Below are 22721 nucleotides of genomic sequence, written 5' to 3'. Positions count from 1 at the left end.
AAGCACAACAGTAAAGCCGATGGGCATTTAATTTATTCATGAGATGCATTAATAAACAAGAAATGCTGCGCGCGACTTTTTTTTTTTTAATCCGGCGAGTGTAATCTCCGACGCGACGCAACTTCAATGGATCAGTGACTCTTCTGTAAAATGGTTTCTACTTCAAATGTCGTTCGCGTTGCTCTTCCAGATCTTTCTAATGAAAATAATCAACATAGCAGCAGCACAATTCATGGGAAAATTGTTTACTTCTGATCACGTGACAACAATATATGGTATTGTGGTTCTGACCTGTGACTTGCATATTTATGTTGCATCCTACTCATCAACTTTTTTGTTTAAAAGTCGCTAGATCCTGGCATATATTGCAAATTCTTATCGGGTTATCTATTTTTAACTGCCATTTTGAATTTATCAATATTTCTAAAGATGAATCTTTATAAATTGTGAAAAATTCCATGCTATTCAACTAACGATAATGATGCCTTGAACATGTGGTCTTGTATCGGCATTTTAAAACAGTAATTGAGTCAACATATCGTACCGATGGTTTGAGAACAATGGAAAAAATAATAATTAAAAATCTGAGGTGTTAAAAACACTACTACATCATATTTTTAGTTTAAACATTTAAAAACTATGGGAATAATTTGGAAAGATGTGCCAAACGACACGACACTGCAATGGAATGCAAAACTACTAAGCTGCCATTGTGGCCTGAAGACGTGCAAGTCATTCGGACAGTGAATCACCGATCAATTATTTTTATCACAAACAAAAACACATTACATTCTATCTATAATGGAAGATCAGTATTTATTTACCTTGAAATTATGCAAATGTTGAGAAAAACATGAGTACAACTTGAAATTACGGTGGCCCATATATACAATTGGTCCGCTACATGAAAGTCAGTCGGCTACTTGAAAATTGCTCCGCTACACAACAATTGCTCGGCTACTTGAAAACTGCTCCGTTACATGAAAATCGCTCCGCTACTTGAAAAAAAATCGTTCGGCTACTTGAAAATTGCTCGGCTACTTGAAAAAAATTGATCGGCTACATTGAAAATCGGTCGGCTACTTGAAAATTGATCGGCTACTTGAAAACTGCTCTGCTACATGAAAATCGCTCCGCTACTTGAAAAAATCGGTCGGCTACTTGAAAATCGCGCCGCTATATGAAAATTGCTTCTCTATCTAGAAAATCGCGTATATGTTGCGAGGTAACCTTCGACCTGCAGGTATGACCCGGAAGATGCAGCATGCAAGGTATACCATTGCTTGTGTATGCTTACGAAGTCAGGTAAACAACGTATTCATCTGTTTGTTAAATAAAATGAAGTCAACCAATCTGTATACTTGAAACATCGCATTTGCATGTGTTGAATGTATTGGCATGCTGACTCTAGGCTTTGAATGTAAACAACTTACAAGTCAGTGCGCCATTCTAATCCTATACAACCACAAATTGTTACGACTCGTTACCAAAATCTACTGTACCGTGTATCACGTTTACATCACTACAAATCAGTTTCATGGCTTTACTACTACTAAGTTTGGCTTTTATTCACCTATAAAACGAGCGTCTTGCTGTTAACATATATCAGAGGGTGGGCGAGGGAGATAGCTGATACAGGTTACAGAAAATTAAAAAGGCATTTTACGTTTTCACAAGAAATAAAATGAAAATTCCATGTATAGTATAAATGGGTTTTTACACTTTACACAGATAAAACAAATTAGTAATTACATTTTACAGTTATTTTAATATATTTGATTTAAGAGCCAAAGAATATCACACATAGAATAACCTCCGGTGAATGCGTTCTGCTGTGACAAATCTCATGGGTTTGTGTGACGCATATGTGCGAATTAGGCCAGGAATTAATGTCGAACGTTAACGTGCGATATTAGTTCCGGTGTGATATATTTTCCGGTGTTCTACTAAGAACAATGCTTGACGAGGACACTTGCACACCGCATTAAATAAAGTGTAGATAACATTGCGTACATGTAAAAGTCAGAATATTTAGAACATCGTGTTAACTTCGAACGTCACGCTAAATCGCTCATTGTTTTGGCAAATGAGCATACAAATTAAATAATAATAATAATAATAATAATAATTCAACACTAAACAAACTACAGTGAGTTGTTTAAATTCTATAGTCGTATAAAATAATGATCAGAGGTAATAAATAGATCTTTTGACAAGTTATTAAAATAATATTATAGTGACAAATACAAATCTGATGCCAGACAAAACATCAGAAATATACTATACGAGGCGAAACAATGATCATCATTGTCTGTTGTAAGGATTAGCTCTTGAACTTAACAATTGTTTAATTTCATTATGTTATTGACGAAATAACTCTAAATTATAACAAGTTTTGTATTTGCGACTTGAATACTAATAATTTTTAGCTCCGCTGCCATCGAAGATGACACAGCAACGGAGCTGATTTTATTACTGATTAACTGTCGTTTGTCCTTCAACAATTGCATTTGCATCTTCGTCTTGAAAACCAGCAGCCTGAGTGTTTTGATGTTCAATATACTACTACCTTGAATGGGTCTCTTTCAGATTTTGTGTCAATATTGTATTTTTTTTAATATTTTGGGTCATTTATGTCAAAACTGCTATTTCCGACGACTTCTTGAAAACTACCAGCTCAATTCATTTGATACATGTTATGTAGGTATCTTGGGTTAATCTCAATTAGATATGTTCTTTTTGTGACGATATCGACTATTCTCAATTCTTTGCAATTATTTTTTCATGTTTGGAAAAATAAAATTATACGGGGTCATGCTTGACATGTATGTAGAATCATCAATAAAAGGGAACTAGAAGAGAAAACTTGTTCACATTTTATTTTAGTAAAACAATAGAAAAGTTGAGTTACAAAACAATGCGACACGTATTATGTACAACGCCAGGCAAAATAATATTAATCATTTATAATCCTTAAGTAAATAACACATCTGGTGTTTACACAAGCAGAGGTGCTCGCTAGGTTGTTGTATTTTGTTTATAATTGTACTATTTGTATTTACTGATAGTTTCTGCGATTGTACCTTTGGTATCAGTATTTCAGAAAATTCATTGACTTCAACCAACAGATAATTTCAATAAAATACTAGTAATTATTGTAATATGTATGAACTATACGGTGGGCGGGAGTCGGCCACAATTCGCCATCCCGGAAATAGTTTCAAACACAGTCTTTGCAGTTATATACATTTATTTAGATTTTAGATTACTAAATATATAGAACTTCAAGGATTCAATCAACAAGATATGAAACACGTGTGTGTCCGAAACTACCTACACTCGAGATATACAACTTAGCCATCTGCCGTCGATGCATCAACAGCAGAACGTTTATTTTCATTGAACAATGCACATTATTTACGAGAATCCACTACACCGCGAAGAAAATTCAAGAACTGCATCATTGCGCTTGTGCAACGACCTCACCCGGAAGTTTTAGTGCACGGAAAATTCTTCGCATGACACCGGGCTTCAAATGAGGAATTGCAAATTTGTAATTTCGTACGAATTACGACATTTAATGCGGAAAATGGTTTATACACTTACAAAAAATAAGATTTGTGTACGAATTACGGAAGAATAGAATAGCTGATTACGTTTTACACCTTGCTCATGTCTACGAAATTACGTTTTTTTATTTGTTTAAATTACATTATTACGAAAAATAAAAACAATTGATTACAGCTTACGAAAATAGCCCTTGCCGACCGTCATATCACATGATTCGCAACTACGGGTTGTAAATCGGGCACACTAATGTTTATGACTTATTTAAAAAATCGGTGTGATTGTCAAAGCTAAGGTGATAGAACGGTCAACCAAACTAATTGCACAAACAAACAATATGTTATCTAAAATAATTGAAATGTGTGCAATTTTGGCGCGACAAACAAAGCTTACCTACATGCTATGAGGCATTTTCAACAATTTGGTCTACCATCATGTTGTGAATATATCGTGCACACATGATTTCTAAAATATAAAAGAAAACGAAAAACGACAAGAAAAAATCTCGCTCATAAAGCCCATGCACATATCATGGCTGATGTTTGGTCTATAATAAGGTGCACTCAATCATAATTTGATCACCTTCAAATGATCTATGACGAGATATAAATTTGTTTAAAAGAGCCTTACCAATGGAGCTATAAAAATATGTGCTACAACGTCAGTAACTCGGTGCTCCGGTACAACATGCCCAATTGAGACGAGTCGTAGATACATGACGCAATATTTACCAATTAACACTATGTGGTATAAAAAAAAAATTCTATATGAACTATAATAATAATTTGTAGTACTCAAGAATGGACAAAAACTAATCTAGTACTTTGGATATTAAAAACGATGACAGAATCTCAATTGCCAAAATGGATATGTGCGTAGATCAAATTGGTATTTGAGTACTAGATAGATGAAGTTGTACAACATCGTATTATAATAGTAGAAACAAACCAGGTGACGATTCAAAACCACGTGAACACGTGTATAATAATACATAAATGGATTTCTATATCATTTTAACTCCTAAACAACAATAATGTTAATTACAATAACAGCGAAAAATATATACTAGTATGCAAGGTATTGCAAAACATGCTTAAATTATCACGCGTAGTATTTCTTCGCAAAGTTCGGTTAAAGAGCTACGTGATTATGTCAATTCATTGCTCTCGATTTAAATTTAAACTTTTCATTATACGTCACGTGTAGCAAGCGTTTAGTAAATATACATACGAGTTTTACACTATGCCGTTATATAGATTTAAAAATAATTAAACAATACGAGACACAAATGCATCATCTTTAGCTCATTGGGGTGCATATAGTTTCCCGCTTGTTTTCTTTAAAAAATTAATAATTTATGTTACCGCGATTTTCAAGTAACTGACCGATTTTCATGTAGCCGACTGATTTTCATGTAGCCGACTGATTTTCATGTAGCCGACCGATTTTCATATAGCCGGCCGATTTTCATGTAGCCGGCCGATTTTCATATAGCCGGCCGATTTTCATGTAGCCGACCGATTTTCATGTAGCGGAGCAATTTTCAAGTAGCCGACCGACTTTTTTTCAAGTAGCAGAGCGATTTTTCAATAGCCGACGGATTTTCATGTAGCGGACTAATTGTATATATGGGCCACCGTATGAAATTGATACCGCGAGTAATGCCAAGACAAGGCAACCGCCAAGTTTGTTGTTATTTACCCATCCCATAATAAATAATGCTAATTTAGTGTCATGATTTATATTTCAGTCAGTTTGACAGTGGTTGCCATGACATATACTGATAAAGGTTAATGACAAGGCCAGATGGTGAGCTAGTCGAAATCAACCAAAAACATCTTATGAGCCTGCAGTTTTTAAGATACAATACAGTAGCTGTAATCCTAAACCAATTTTGTTTGCGATTCTGACTAAGGTGGTATCTTTGTGGAATGTTAGTGCAAGACTATTACCCCATAAATATTAGTTAGTGTTGACAATATATAGAAATGTTTTCTCTAGACAGCTTGACGAGTAATTAATTGATTATGATGTGTAAAACTTTCATGTGATTGGTTGTTTGTTGGAAGGCAAGGCCTTGGAGTCTCTTACACTGATTGTAATTGGTTAAGGAGTGACAAGAAATAAAGAGTGATTTAATGCTGTCTCGGGTGAAAACCAGGGACTTGGCAGAGAATCGTGTGGAACATGAATAGAGCTTGTGTGTGTCTTTTGTCAGCCTAGCGTGGAAACGACCGAATCCCGGTTACCTAAGTGAAAGGTTTTTAACCATCAAAAATACCTATCACATTAGCTTGGGAAGTCGTTCGTGTCCTTGTCACGAGAACCCAGGTCAGTATGTATTTCGCTTTCGTACCCTGTTGTTCAATAAATTGTCCAACTTCATTTTTACAATTAGTTTCACGTTTTTTCTTGTTACTGTCACAATACATGTAACAATGGATAGTCTAAACAATGCTATTCAACTGACTTCAGGTCGACAGGCATATTTCACAAGTTTCCATTGTTATATACCCTATGTAAAAGTGGTATGACAAGTCATGTTATATTTTAAGACGTGAAGTTATTGATATGGGTAAGATTCTAACTAAGTACCCCAGGGAACCCTATGTTAGAAATATATATTTCCAGTTGAAGAAAGATTATAAAAAATTAGTTAAACGCAAAAAAAGGGATTATAAAGAGGAACTTCTAAATAAAATTATAGAAGTTGAGAAAAATTATCTTGAGGAATTTTGGAATACAATCAAGGAGTTAAAAACTAATAGTGCATTGCCCTCCAATAGTGATATCAGTAATAGTATTTGTGTAGAAGAATGGGTGAAACATTTCTCAAATCAAAATGTTAAGTACTGCAATGACAGCTCATTAGATACAGAAATAAATGAGTTGGAAAATAATGCAACTAACAATGAATTAAGGTAGCGGGACTATTATTTGCATACTTTTTTCATCTTCTAATTGTGACCAAACGACTACAAATAGACCCAGGAAACTATATATTTTTGGAATCGCCAGACTTCAAGCTTTTCAAAGGTGTGTTTGCCATGCCCGTATCTGCATTCTACGGTGCGCTACTTAATCAAAAGTGAAAAATTACTTTTTTTGTAAAAAAAATAATTACGCATTTATGCTGGTGATAATAAGTTTTGTTTTCACTTTTCCTAGTTGTTCAATAGTCTGGTAAATTGAATGTGTCTGATCTGCTGAATTTTAATTTCTGTTTTAGTCGCATTGACCCCAACTCAAACCACAACACATTGGTAAATAATCCATGAAATAGTTTGTCTGGACACATTCAAGTTCCTCTCATTGTCACCTTAAAGCTGTGAAAATTTGGTGTTAATCCAACGACAATAAGTATACGTTATTTTTTGTTAAAGACCTTGTATTTTGAACATATAACTTTTTTAAAAAAAATTGGTCACATGGTTTGTCCACCATCTTGGATTTAGCTAAATTTGCAAAATTTATTTTGTGCTTTTTAGTATCTATGCAAGTATGTATCCCCAAACTGCACTGACATAGAGGAGAATTGAGAGGATTTTACAATAAACAATTTCAAATGCGATATTTATTGTTAACCCAGTGAACCTAATTTCTGGAGACTATAAAGTGCTGTCTTGGCCTGGTCAGAAATATAGTTTTGTGCTTTGTACCATATACCAGAGCTGGAGAATATTACACCTAAATAATTATATTTTGAAAACACCTCAGTTTTTGTTCCTTCCATACCCAATTTTCACTTTGTTTTAATCTCTCCTTTCCAAAACTCAATAATTTTACTGCGTAAACATATATACTACCGTAATGCCATATTTACATATGACAATATGATAATAGAGGGATCACACACACTGAAACCTTGGGAAAGAATAATTGATAGAAGACTAAGGAAGAAAGTGAAGATATTAGAGCAGCAGTTTGGCTTATGCCAGGAAGGAGTACAACAGATGCTATTTTTGCACTGCGCCAGTTGGAGAAAATACAGGGAAGGTCAGAGAAATCTACACTGTGCGTTTGTTGACCTGGAAAAGGCATATAACCGGGTTCCAGGGGAAAAGGAGTTGGATTGTTTTGGATTGAAGAAAGTGGACGAAAAGTACATCAGATTAGTACAGGACATGTATGAGGACAGCAAAACGAAGGTTAGTTGTGCGGCAAGCGATACAAGGGATTTCAATGTGACTGTTGGCCTGCACCAAGGCAGTGGGGGAAAGAACAGCATGCTCCCCAGGGAAGGCAACACAACGAGAGAAGAGTAGGGGAAAAGGCGCTTTTTAATGAGGAGGGGAAAGATGAATTTGGTCAGCAGGAGGGCAAGAAAGCCAAGTTGGCGGTAGGAGAGTAAGCAAAAAAGTGTTTTTTTTAATGAGGGCAGGGGAAAGATGAGTTTGGTCAGCAGAAGGGGAAGACATTTTTTTAGGTAGAGGGTAGCTTATGAACAGCTATTAATTTCCCATCTTTCCTTTATACTAATTAGCATACTTCAAAAGGCCTATAAAATAAATTTATTGATCGTTGGCTGCACCTGGATCCAGATGATGTGGCCCTGTGTGAAGACAACAGAGAAGAGATGGATGATATGTTAGAGATATGGAGACGAGAAATGGAAGATGGAGAAATGAGAGTGAGCAGGCAGAAGACGGAATATTTGTGCATATAGAGACGTGGGGAGGAAGGTACGGTGAAAATGCAGGAAAAGGAACTGAACCGGGTGGAAGAGTATCTGGGATTGTCAGTACAGAAGAATGGAGGATCAGAGAAGGAGGTAGTGAAGAGAGTGCAGGCTGGCTGGAGCACCTGGAAGAAAATTACAGGGGTCATGTGTGACAGGAAAGTGCCAGAAAAGTTGAAAGGAAGGTTGCACAAGGTAATAGTGATACCAGTGATGTTGTATGGAGTGGAGGCAGTGACAGTGACAAAGGCACAGGAGAGAAAGATGGAGGTGGCAGAAATGAAGATGTTGAGATTCTCCCTGGGAAACACTAGGTTAAATAGAATCCAAAATGAGGAAGTGGGGCGAAGACTAGGAATTACAGAACTGGGACATAAGTTGAGAAAAACGAGACTGGTGGCTTGGACATGTAGTGAGAAAGAAAGAGACATGTGTTGAAAACAGAATGCGTAACATGGTAGTTGGAAAAAGGAAGAAATGAAGACCAAAAAGACCAAAAAGATGGCAGGATTGCATAGATGACGACCTGAAAGCGGCGGGAAAACAGGAGAAAGATGCGCTTGATAGAAACGAATGGAGAAGAATTATCCGCACGGGCGACCTCAGCAACTGGGAATAAAGCCGTAGAAGAGGAAGATGACTCCAAAGACAATTGACCCTCTCATCACAAACAATACATCATCAATGTCTATATTTCTATTGTGTAGCCATATTGAAAATATGCACATGAATCAGTTATAAGTGCGTTGAACTTGTGTAGTGTCACAAAACAACCTAGTATAATTTGAAAATAGCCAATAGTATGTATAATAACGCATTGGCAGCCATATTGGCTTTATGCAAATCACATACTCCTTTCTGACTGTCGTGACATCTGCCCTAGATCATTTTGCTCAGCACCTTCATATTATTTGAAACTTGGGTCAAATATTATTGGTGAAATAACACTATAATATTTATTCTAATAATCAAAATGACAGACCATAGACGTTAATAAATATATTAGATATGTGTGTTACAGTTTAGCCATATTTTAATTATGCAATGCAGTATATGTTATCTTGGATCTTCTGCAAATTACCGATTTCCCCAATTACAAATACCCTATGAAAACGAAACATCACTAAATTAACAAATTTGAAATTTATCACATATGGACTTTCTCTTACAAAGTGGCGGCGGCACTTGGGAGGCAGAGAGGCGGCCGCAAACTCGAAAAAAATGTTGGGGCACCCAAATCAAGTTGAAACCCTTTGTGTCCGCAAAATTTGCCCCTCAAAATCCAGGAGGTTCTAAATTTCAGATCTGATACTGAGTAACTAACAAACAGATTACGATTTCTCACAGCCGATGCCAAATACAACAACATCATATGTGAAAGTATACATTCAATCACACACATAGAATAATATAATATATTATAATCTCGTCTGTAAACAAAAACACCATTCATAGACATGCCGACGGGGTTAAAAAACACAAAGACACAAATCAAATATACGACAATGTAGCAGTTGGTTTGATATGTAGAGGTAAAACACGTAGCGAGTTAACCAAATTGTGAAGTATTGAGCTTAGTATTGAATTACGGTGTTGTCCACATTGCCGACACACTTTATGGTAATATTTGAGTTTGTGCCACAACAGTGGTTATACATAATTATTTTCAAAAAGTAAAGAAAATGATTATGTAACAAAATATGAATACAATGGAAAAATCTGGCAAATATTTGTATTATTATGACGAAAGTATTACCTTAAAGTATATGTGAAATTCAAGCTTTGTATGCATATCACGATGCCTTCAACTGACAATACGAGGAATGTTGCTTCATTCATACAAACTTCCAAGGTTAACACTGTCACATTACCAATGCGTAAAATAAATAACAATAGAGTAAACCTAGCACAATAATATATTCTGTGATTAATTTCATTAAAGTTATATTTTATTTATGGATAAAGATCGTTTGTGTTTCACCAAATCAGCAAATTATACAGAATATTACTATTGCGATGTACGTTGTGTGCGCTATGCCGAAAGTCGTTCGTAATCCATTCATTGTATGTCAGTGAGCAAGGCCTGTAAGCAATGTGGATCAAGAGATTAATAGAGTTGGCTGTGTAAACAAAATCGAATACATATCTTTTTATTAAAAATGGTTTAAAACAATATCGACGCCATGACGTATTGCTTAGACAATTTTCCATAACACAGCCCCTCTGTATTTACACCTGTTTACGTCACAAAAGCCACGCGTCGCTTGTAGAACTGGTTGATTTTATTTAATGGTGAGCCAATATTCATCACTCACTCAAAACAATGAACTGAATTGTGCATGCAAAAGTTCGTATCATCGCCTCTGTATAAACACCCTAACAGGCAAGCTATATGGCCGCCATATATTCTACGTATCTGTGGATATGAAACCCATTGAAAGTTTATACCGGTAAATCCAGTTCCATACCAACGTCAAATAACATATTTATACCATCTCCCTCTTCGCACGGTGTCGAGGACGAGGGAATAAGTTATGCATTGTTTACTTGACATGATAACAAAGGTACTCAAGGACATTTATAGTGGTCTGTTTCTCGTCTAAGTATTCAACAACCCTCATGCATGCACCTGACTGGAACTAATCCCATAGCCTAGCTCCAAGTTTGGGTTTCTTTGATGGTCTATCATCAGTGTGTTGAAACTTCTGAGAAATGTGATTATGAGTTATAATGTTTATGCTGCATGCTTGATAGTACTTGTTCAGTCTTTGTGGAATTCTAAATGCTCAAGGTACTAACAAAGTTTATTCAACTTTTTAATATGAATTATAACTGTAATATTCAGCACATTTTTGTTTGTGTAAAAAGGTATATTTCTGTGTTTTGATCAGACTCAAATCCCTGACTGAGCTAACACCATTTGTGTCAAACCCATGTGCTCTTCTTTTCATGTAATCTCATAAGTAATAGTTTTAATGACCAGCTTTGTACATATTCTGGCATGGAAGCATAGACAGGATACATGGCATCCATTTTGAATAAATTATCTACAAATCAATTCAAATTAGGTATGATGAAAAACCTGAATGTTGCTAATTATTTTCCTTGAGCTTAAAAACATGGGGATATACATTAACTTACTATGTGTCCTGGGATATGGGTTTATGTGTCCTATGCAAATTTATGCAAATGAGGCAGTTATCTGTTTATATAGCTATTCCATACAAGCGGAATCGTTTCTGATGCAATTAATGCTGGGTTGACCACTTTTATTCTTTTTTTGACTTGACTATAAGAACGAACATCTCAATGGCCGACCTTACAATCAGAAATTGATGTAACTGAACATATAGAGATAAATACGTGTTAATACGTGGTCCGTATTTTTGTCATATATACATCACCGTACGGAACTAACTGTTGATTATTAAGTAGTAATAAATATTACATTCGAGCAATACATAAAGTCCATAATAGTTAGAACAAAGTGTACACAAAGCATGTATAAGTGTATAAAATCAGGGATGGACACTTTATTTATTTATTTGTTCAGATACAAAAGAATTAGTTCGTAATTAGTGAAGAGTCTAATGTTGGTGTCATAATTGTTTCAAATAAAAAACAAATGTTTCGCCACTATTTAATTAAGAAGATACAGCTACTTGCCTCCAGTGTCACAAGTTAAACATTTAACTGGTGCCGCTGAGGGCGTATGCAACAGAGTAGAGTAATATCGTGTTACGATATTATAACATCGCAATATACCATAACCTTGTCGTGAAACAGGGCTAACGTATTCCAAAAATAAGGATAGACCATTGTAATTGTTGTATTTTTGTAAGCAGTTCGAAATTGTTCATTTGCATACTTTTCATTTACATACGCTTCGTTCGTATGTTTCATTTTTCCACTGCGCATGGTATTGTAGCTCATTCGCTTCGTACTGTTTACATGTACTGTTAACATCGCACGCTGATCGTGCCCAGTTATTTCTCCTAGGGTTATTTTCACCCTCCAACCCACCCATTTTTTTCTTGTGGTCCTACCAGTTCGTTTTTTATCTTGTATTAGTGTTAGTATCACGGTTTTCTTTTGTTCTTTAATGCTTTGCCACAGTTCTGTTTTCCTGTTTGTTTCCCTTAAGCTTTCTGCCTTTTAGTGCTGTATGTTTTGTTCTTTGCCATTGAATAAATACGGAATGCATTCACATCATAAGTAATAATAAAGTAACTTGCTGAATCTTGTTCTGTACGTTAATATGGTTTCGTTGCGAACAGCATAAAGAAACCCCCTACAAAGATAATACTTTAGATGTCAATCTGCCGCCCTCATTTTAACACTAAAACTCTTTTCAGCAAAAAGTGGTGTAAGGAGGTAACATTTAGACTTGTTTTCTAGAATCATGGGATAGTATTGTTGAATATTTATAATTTTGTTGCCATTAGCAACAAATAAACCCCAAATAAATAATATATTTTAGATGAAAATAGTATCTTTCATATTGAAACTGCCTCCAGTATTGTTGAATGTGACTGTTATAGTACCATGCTAACACTCGCCAAATCTACAGACATTTCAATTACATTGCAGGAACTCGCCACATCCCATGCCATTTAAAGAACCTTGCTGGCACTTGCCACTTTGAGCAACATATATGCTAACATGCACAGTGCCTTGCTGGCACGCTCCAGTGACATGTACGGTATCTTGCTGGCACTCTATATCGCCAGTGGCATGTACGGTATCTTGCTTGCACTCTCTAACTCCAGTAACATGTACGGTATCTTGCTGGCACTCTATATCTCCAGTGACATGTACGGTATCTTGCTGGCACTCTCTATCACCAGTAACATGTACAAAATCTTGCTGACACTCTCTATCTCCAGTGACATGTACGGTATCTTGCTGGCACTCTCTATCACCAGTAACATGTAAGGTACCTTGCTAGCACTCTCTATCTCCAGTAACATGTACGGTACCTTGCTGGCACTCTCTATTCCCAGTGACATGTACAGTACCTTGCTGGCACTCTCTATCACCAGTAACATGTATGGTACCTTGCTAGCACTCTCTATCTCCAGTAACATGTACGGTACCTTGCTGGCACTCTCTATTCCCAGTGACATGTACAGTACCTTGCTGGCACTCTCTATCTCCAGTGACATGTACGGTATCTTGCAGACACTCTCTATCTCCAGTAACATGTACGATATCTTGCTGACACTCTCTATCTCCAGTGACATGTACGATACCTTGCTGGCACTCTCTATCACCAGTGACATGTACGGTATCTTGCAGACACTCTCTATCTCCAGTGACATGTACGATACCTTGCTGGCACTCTCTATCTCCAGTGACATGTACGGTATCTTTCTGACACTCTCTATCACCAGGAACATATACGGTATCTTACTGTCACTCTCTATCTCCAGTGACATGTACGGTATCTTTCTGACACTCTCTATCTCCAGTGACATGTACGGTATCTTTCTGACACTCTCTATCACCAGTAACATGCACAGTACATTGCTGGCACTCTGCTGTGACATGTACGGTATCTTGCTTGCACTCTCTATCTCCAGTGACATGTACAGTATCTTGCTGACACTCTCTATCTTCAGTAACATGTACGGTATATTACTGACACTCTCTGTCACCAGTACCATGTACGGTATCTTACTGTCACTCTCTATCTCCAGTATCATGTACGGTAACTTGCTGACACTCTCTACCACCAGTAACATGTACGGTATCTTACTGTCACTCTCTATCTCCAGTAACATGTATGGTATCTTGCTGGCACTCTCTATTCCCAGTGACATGTACAGTACCTTGCTGGCACTCTCTATCTCCAGTGACATGTGCGATACCTTGCTGAAACTCTCTATCACCAGTAACATGTACGGTATCTTACAGACAATCTATCTCCAGTGACATGTGCGATACCTTGCTGACACTCTCTATCACCAGTAACATGTACGGTATCTTACAGACAATCTATCTCCAGTGACATGTACGATACCTTGCTGGCACTCTCTATCTCTAGTGACATGTATAGTACCTTGCTCGCACTCTCCAGTGACATGTACGGTATCTTGCTGGCACTCTCAATCTCCAGTGACATGTACGGTACCTTGCTGGCACTCTCTATCTCCAGTAACATGTACGGTATCTTTCTGACACTCTCTATCTCCACTGACATGTACGGTACCTTTCTGCCACCCTCTATCACCAGGAACATGTACGGTATCTTGCTGGCACTCTCTATCTCCAGTGACATGTACTATGTCTTGGTGGCACTCTCTACCACCAGTGGCATGTACAGTGTCTTGCTGGCACTCTCCAGTGACATGTACGGTATCTTGCTTGCACTCTCTATCTCTGGTGACATGTACGGTATCTTGCTGGCACTCTATATCTCCAGTGACATGTACGGTATCTTGCTGGCACTCTCCAGTGACATGTACGATATCTTGCTGGCACTCTCTATCTCCAATGACATGTCCGGTATCTTGCTGACACTCTCTATCACCAGTAACATGTACAATATCTTGCTGACACGCTCTATCTCCAGTGACATGTACGGTATCTTGCTGGCACTATCTATCTCCAGTGACATGTACGGTACCTTACTGACACTCCATCTCCAGTAACATGTACGGTATCTTGCTGACACTCTCTATCACCTGTGACATGTGCAGTATCTTGCTGGCACTCTCTATCACCAGTAACATGTATGGTATCTTGCTGACACACTCTATCACCAGTAACATGTACAGTATCTTACTGACACTCTCTATCACCAGTAACATGTACAGTATCTTGCTGACACTCTCGATCACCAGTAACATGTACGGTGCCTTGCTGGAACTCTCTATCTCCAGTGACATGTGCGATACCTTGCTGACACTCTCTCTACCAGTAACATGTACGGTGTCTTACAGACAATCTATCTCCAGTGACATGTACAATACCTTTCTGGCACTCTCTATCCCTAGTGACATGTATAGTACCTTGCTCGCACTCTCCAGTGACATGTATAGTATCTTGCTGACACTCTCTATCACCAGTGACATGTACGGTACATTGCTGGCACTCTCTATCTCCAGTGACATGTACAGTACTTTGCTGGAACTCTCTATCTCAAGTGACATGTACGGTATCTTGCTGGCACTATCTATCTGCAGTGACATGTACTATGTCTTGCTGGCACTCTCTACCCCCAGTGACATGTACGGTATCTTACTGACACTGTCTATCACCAGTGACATGCACAGTGCCTTGCTGGCACTCTCCAGTGACATGTACGGTATCTTGCTGGCACTCTATATCGCCAGTGGCATGTACGGTATCTTGCTTGCACTCTCTAACTCCAGTAACATGTACGGTATCTTGCTGGCACTCTATATCTCCAGTGACATGTACGGTATCTTGCTGGCACTCTCTATCACCAGTAACATGTACAGTATCTTGCTGACACTCTCTATCTCCAGTGACATGTACGGTATCTTGTTGGCACACTCTAGTGACATGTACAGTACCTTGCTGGCACTCTCTATCTCCAGTGACATGTACGATATCTTGCTTGCACTCTCTATCTCCAGTGACATGTTCGGTATCTTACTGACACTCTCTATCACCAGTAACATGTACAGTATCTTACTGTCACTCTCTATCTCCAGTGACATGTACGGTACCTTGCAGGCACTCTCTACCCCCAGTGACATGTACGGTATCTTACTGTCACTCTCTATCTCCAGTAACATGTACAGTATCTTGCTGACACTCTCTATCACCAGTGACATGTACGGTATCTTACTGTCACTCTCTATCTCCAGTAACATGTACGGTATCTTGCTGACACTCTCTATCACCAGTGACATGTACGGTATCTTACTGACACTCTCTATCACCAGTAACATGTATGGTATCTTGCTGACACTCTCTATCACCAGTAACATGTACGGTATCTTACTGTCACTATCTATCTCCAGTAACATGTACGGTATGTTGCTGACACTCTCTATCACCAGTGACATGTACGATATCTTACTGACACTCTCTATCACCAGTAACATGTAAGGTATCTTGCTGACACTCTCTATCTCCAGTGACATGTACGGTATCTTGCTGGCCCCCTCCAGTGACATGTACAGTATCTTGCTGGCACTCTCTATCTCCAGTGACATGTGCGATACCTTGCTGAAACTCTCTATCACCAGTAACATGTACGGTATCTTACAGACAATCTATCTCCAGTGACATGTGCGATACCTTGCTGACACTCTCTATCACCAGTAACATGTACGGTATCTTACAGACAATCTATCTCCAGTGACATGTACGATACCTTGCTGGCACTCTCTATCTCTAGTGACATGTATAGTACCTTGCTCGCACTCTCCAGTGACATGTACGGTATCTTGCTGGCACTCTCAATCTCCAGTGACATGTACGGTACCTTTCTGCCACCCTCTATCACCAGGAACATGTACGGTATCTTGCTGGCACTCTCTATCTCCAGTGACATGTACTATGTCTTGGTGGCACTCTCTACCCCCAGTGACATGTACAGTATCATGCTGGCACTCTCCAGTGACATGTACGGTATCTTGCTTGCACTCTCTATCTCTGGTGACATGTACGGTATCTTGCTGGCACTCTATATCTCCAGTGACATGTACGGTATCTTGCTGGCACTCTCCAGTGACATGTACGATAACTTGCTGGCACTCTCTATCTCCAATGACATGTCCGGTATCTTGCTGACACTCTCTATCACCAGTAACATGTACAATATCTTGCTGACACGCTCTATCTCCAGTGACATGTACGGTATCTTGCTGGCACTATCTATCTCCAGTGACATGTACGGTACCTTACTGACACTCCATCTCCAGTAACATGTACGGTATCTTGCTGACACTCTCTATCACCTGTGACATGTGCAGTATCTTGCTGGCACTCTCTATCACCAGTAACATGTATGGTATCTTGCTGACACACTCTATCACCAGTAACATGTACAGTATCTTACTGACACTCTCTATCACCAGTAACATGTACAGTATCTTGCTGACACTCTCGATCACCAGTAACATGTACGGTACATTGCTGACACACTCTATCACCAGTAACATGTACAGTATCTTACTGACACTCTCTATCACCAGTAACATGTACAGTATCTTGCTGACACTCTCGATCACCAGTAACATGTACGGTGCCTTGCTGGAACTCTCTATCTCCAGTGACATGTGCGATACCTTGCTGACACTCTCTCTACCAGTAACATGTACGGTGTCTTACAGACAATCTATCTCCAGTGACATGTACAATACCTTTCTGGCACTCTCTATCTCTAGTGACATGTATAGTACCTTGCTCGCACTCTCCAGTGACATGTACAGTATCTTGCTGACACTCTCTATCACCAGTGACATGTACGGTACATTGCTGGCACTCTCTATCTCCAGTGACATGTACAGTACTTTGCTGGAACTCTCTATCTCAAGTGACATGTACGGTATCTTGCTGGCACTATCTTTCTGCAGTGACATGTACTATGTCTTGCTGGCACTCTCTACCCCCAGTGACATGTACGGTATCTTACTGACACTGTCTATCACCAGTGACATGCACAGTGCCTTGCTGGCACGCTCCAGTGACATGTACGGTATCTTGCTGGCACTCTATATCGCCAGTGGCATGTACGGTATCTTGCTTGCACTCTCTAACTCCAGTAACATGTACGGTATCTTGCTGGCACTCTATATCTCCAGTGACATGTACGGTATCTTGCTGGCACTCTCTATCACCAGTAACATGTACAAAATCTTGCTGACACTCTCTATCTCCAGTGACATGTACGGTATCTTGCTGGCACACTCTAGTGACATGTACAGTACCTTGCTGGCACTCTCTATCTCCAGTGACATGTACGATATCTTGCTGGCACTCTCTATCTCCAGTGACATGTTCGGTATCTTACTGACACTCTCTATCACCAGTAACATGTACAGTATCTTACTGTCACTATCTATCTCCAGTGACATGTACGGTACCTTGCAGGCACTCTCTACCCCCAGTGACATGTACGGTATCTTACTGTCACTCTCGATCTCCAGTGACATGTATGGTATCTTACTGACACTCTATATCCCCAGTGACACGTACGGTACCTTGCTGGCACTCTCTATCTCCAGTAACATGTACGATATCTTGCTGACACTCTCTATCTCCAGTGACATGTACGATACCTTGCTGGCACTCTCTATCACCAGTGATATGTACGGTATCTTGCAGACACTCTCTATCTCCAGTGACATGTACGATACCTTGCTGGCACTCTCTATCTCCAGTGACATGTACGGTATCTTTCTGACATTCTCTATCACCAGGAACATGTACGGTATCTTACTGTCACTCTCTATCTCCAGTGACATGTACGGTATCTTTCTGACACTCTCTATCTCCAGTGACATGTACGGTATCTTTCTGACACTCTCTATCACCAGTAACATGCACAGTACATTGCTGGCACTCTGCTGTGACATGTACGGTATCTTGCTTGCACTCTCTATCTCCAGTGACATGTACAGTATCTTGCTGACACTCTCTATCTTCAGTAACATGTACGGTATATTACTGACACTCTCTGTCACCAGTACCATGTACGGTATCTTACTGTCACTCACTATCTCCAGTAACATGTACGGTAACTTGCTGACACTCTCTATCACCAGTAACATGTACGGTATCTTACTGTCATTCTCTATCATCAGTGACATGTACGGTACCTTGCTGCACTCTCTATCTCCAGTGACATGTACGGTACCTTGCTGGTACTCTCTATCTCCAGTGACATGTACTATATCTTGCTGGCACTCTCCAGTAACATGTACGGTATATTACTGACACTCTCTGTCACCAGTAACATGTACGGTATCTTACTGTCACTCTCTATCTCCAGTAACATGTATGGTATCTTGCTGACACTCTCTATCACCAGTAACATGTACGGTATCTTACTGTCACTCTCTATCTCCAGTAACATGTACGGTATCTTGCTGACACTCTCTATCACCAGTGACATGTACGATATCTTACTGACACTCTATATCACCAGTAACATGTAAGGTATCTTGCTGACACTCTCTATCTCCAGTGACATGTACGGTATCTTGCTGGCCCCATCCAGTGACATGTACGGTATCTTGCTGGCACTCTCTATTCCCAGTGACATGTACAGTACCTTGCTGGCACTCTCTATCTCCAGTGACATGTGCGATACCTTGCTGAAACTCTCTATCACCAGTAACATGTACGGTATCTTACAGACAATCTGTCTCCAGTGACATGTGCGATACCTTGCTGACACTCTCTATCACCAGTAACATGTACGGTATATTACAGACAATCTATCTCCAGTGACATGTACGATACCTTGCTGGCACTCTCTATCTCTAGTGACATGTATAGTACCTTGCTCGCACTCTCCAGTGACATGTACGGTATCTTGCTGGCACTCTCAATCTCCAGTGACATGTACGGTACCTTGCTGGCACTCTCTATCTCCAGTAACATGTACGGTATCTTTCTGACACTCTCTATCTCCACTGACATGTACGGTACCTTTCTGCCACCCTCTATCACCAGGAGCATGTACGGTATCTTGCTGGCACTATCTATCTGCAGTGACATGTACTATGTCTTGCTGGCACTCTCTACCCCCAGTGACATGTTCGGTATCTTACTGACACTGTCTATCACCAGTGACATGCACAGTGCCTTGCTGGCACGCTCCAGTGACATGTACGGTATCTTGCTGGCACTCTATATCGCCAGTGGCATGTACGGTATCTTGCTTGCACTCTCTAACTCCAGTAACATGTACGGTATCTTGCTGGCACTCTATATCTCCAGTGACATGTACGGTATCTTGCTGGCACTCTCTATCACCAGTAACATGTACAGTATCTTGCTGACACTCTCTATCTCCAGTGACATGTACGGTATCTTGCTGGCACACTCTAGTGACATGTACAGTACCTTGCTGGCACTCTCTATCTCCAGTGACATGTACGATATCTTGCTGGCACTCTCTATCTCCAGTGACATGTTCGGTATCTTACTGACACTCTCTATCACCAGCAACATGTACAGTATCTTACTGTCACTCTCTATCTCCAGTGACATGTACGGTACCTTGCAGGCACTCTCTACCCCCAGTGACATGTACGGTATCTTACTGTCACTCTCTATCTCCAGTGACATGTATGGTATCTTACTGACACTCTATATCCCCAGTGACACGTACGGTACCTTGCTGGCACTCTCTATCTCCAGTAACATGTACGATATCTTGCTGACACTCTCTATCTCCAGTGACATGTACGATACCTTGCTGGCACTCTCTATCACCAGTGACATGTACGGTATCTTGCAGACACTCTCTATCTCCAGTGACATGTACGATACCTTGCTGGCACTCTCTATCTCCAGTGACATGTACGGTATCTTTCTGACATTCTCTATCACCAGGAACATGTACGGTATCTTACTGTCACTCTCTATCTCCAGTGACATGTACGGTATCTTTCTGACACTCTCTATCTCCAGTGACATGTACGGTATCTTTCTGACACTCTCTATCACCAGTAACATGCACAGTACATTGCTGGCACTCTGCTGTGACATGTACGGTATCTTGCTTGCACTCTCTATCTCCAGTGACATGTACAGTATCTTGCTGACACTCTCTATCTTCAGTAACATGTACGGTATACTACTGACACTCTCTGTCACCAGTACCATGTACGGTATCTTACTGTCACTCTCTATCTCCAGTAACATGTACGGTAACTTGCTGACACTCTCTATCACCAGTAACATGTACGGAATCTTACTGTCATTCTCTATCATCAGTGACATGTACGGTACCTTGCTGCACTCTCTATCTCCAGTGACATGTACGGTACCTTGCTGGTACTCTCTATCTCCAGTGACATGTACTATATCTTGCTGACACTCTCTATCACCAGTGACATGTACGGTATCTTACTGTCACTCTCTATCTCCAGTAACATGTACGGTATCTTGCTGACACTCTCTATCACCAGTGACATGTAAGGTATCTTACTGACACTCTCTATCACCAGTAACATGTATGGTATCTTGCTGACACTCTCTATCACCAGTAACATGTACGGTATCTTACTGTCACTATCTATCTCCAGTAACATGTACGGTATCTTGCTGACACTCTCTATCACCAGTGACATGTACGATATCTTACTGACACTCTCTATCACCAGTAACATGTAAGGTATCTTGCTGACACTCTCTATCTCCAGTGACATGTACGGTATCTTGCTGGCCCCCTCCAGTGACATGTACAGTATCTTGCTGGCACTCTCTATCTCCAGTGACATGTGCGATACCTTGCTGAAACTCTCTATCACCAGTAACATGTACGGTATCTTACAGACAATCTATCTCCAGTGACATGTGCGATACCTTGCTGACACTCTCTATCACCAGTAACATGTACGGTATCTTACAGACAATCTATCTCCAGTGACATGTACGATACCTTGCTGGCACTCTCTATCTCTAGTGACATGTATAGTACCTTGCTCGCACTCTCCAGTGACATGTACGGTATCTTGCTGGCACTCTCAATCTCCAGTGACATGTGCGATACCTTGCTGAAACTCTCTATCACCAGTAACATGTACGGTATCTTACAGACAATCTATCTCCAGTGACATGTGCGATACCTTGCTGACACTCTCTATCACCAGTAACATGTACGGTATCTTACAGACAATCTATCTCCAGTGACATGTACGATACCTTGCTGGCACTCTCTATCTCTAGTGACATGTATAGTACCTTGCTCGCACTCTCCAGTGACATGTACGGTATCTTGCTGGCACTCTCAATCTCCAGTGACATGTACGGTACCTTGCTGGCACTCTCTATCTCCAGTAACATGTACGGTATCTTTCTGACACTCTCTATCTCCACTGACATGTACGGTACCTTTCTGCCACCCTCTATCACCAGGAACATGTACGGTATCTTGCTGGCACTCTCTATCTCCAGTGACATGTACTATGTCTTGGTGGCACTCTCTACCCCCAGTGACATGTACAGTATCATGCTGGCACTCTCCAGTGACATGTACGGTATCTTGCTTGCACTCTCTATCTCTGGTGACATGTACGGTATCTTGCTGGCACTCTATATCTCCAGTGACATGTACGGTATCTTGCTGGCACTCTCCAGTGACATGTACGATAACTTGCTGGCACTCTCTATCTCCAATGACATGTCCGGTATCTTGCTGACACTCTCTATCACCAGTAACATGTACAATATCTTGCTGACACGCTCTATCTCCAGTGACATGTACGGTATCTTGCTGGCACTATCTATCTCCAGTGACATGTACGGTACCTTACTGACACTC

At 39.8% G+C, this 22721-nt stretch overlaps 2 protein-coding genes across 2 annotated transcripts; both read left to right on the top strand.

The window, feature by feature from the left end:
* Nucleotides 1-7400: 7400 nt before the first annotated feature.
* On the top strand, nucleotides 7401-7832 carry LOC146728636 (uncharacterized). Its single transcript, XM_085496132.1, has one exon. The coding sequence runs from the start codon at nucleotides 7401-7403 to the stop codon at nucleotides 7830-7832; it is 432 nt and encodes a 143-aa protein (XP_085352258.1).
* Nucleotides 7833-8260: 428 nt separating this feature from the next.
* LOC100373182 (uncharacterized) lies at nucleotides 8261-8683 on the top strand. The gene has a single exon (XM_006820799.2). The coding sequence runs from the start codon at nucleotides 8261-8263 to the stop codon at nucleotides 8681-8683; it is 423 nt and encodes a 140-aa protein (XP_006820862.2).
* The last annotated feature ends 14038 nt before the right edge of the window (nucleotides 8684-22721 follow it).

This window comes from Saccoglossus kowalevskii, chromosome 22, assembly GCF_978046115.1.
Source record: "Saccoglossus kowalevskii chromosome 22, keSacKowa6.1, whole genome shotgun sequence".
Taxonomy (NCBI): Eukaryota; Metazoa; Hemichordata; class Enteropneusta; family Harrimaniidae; genus Saccoglossus; species Saccoglossus kowalevskii.
Note: the sequence above shows the minus strand (reverse complement) of the source record. Positions and strands in the feature narration are given on the sequence as shown.

Excerpts from the sequence above, each read along its gene's own strand:
- LOC146728636 (XM_085496132.1), top strand. The coding sequence starts at position 7,401 with ATGATAATAGAGGGATCACACACACTGAAACCTTGGGAAAGAATAATT.
- LOC100373182 (XM_006820799.2), top strand. The coding sequence starts at position 8,261 with ATGCAGGAAAAGGAACTGAACCGGGTGGAAGAGTATCTGGGATTGTCA.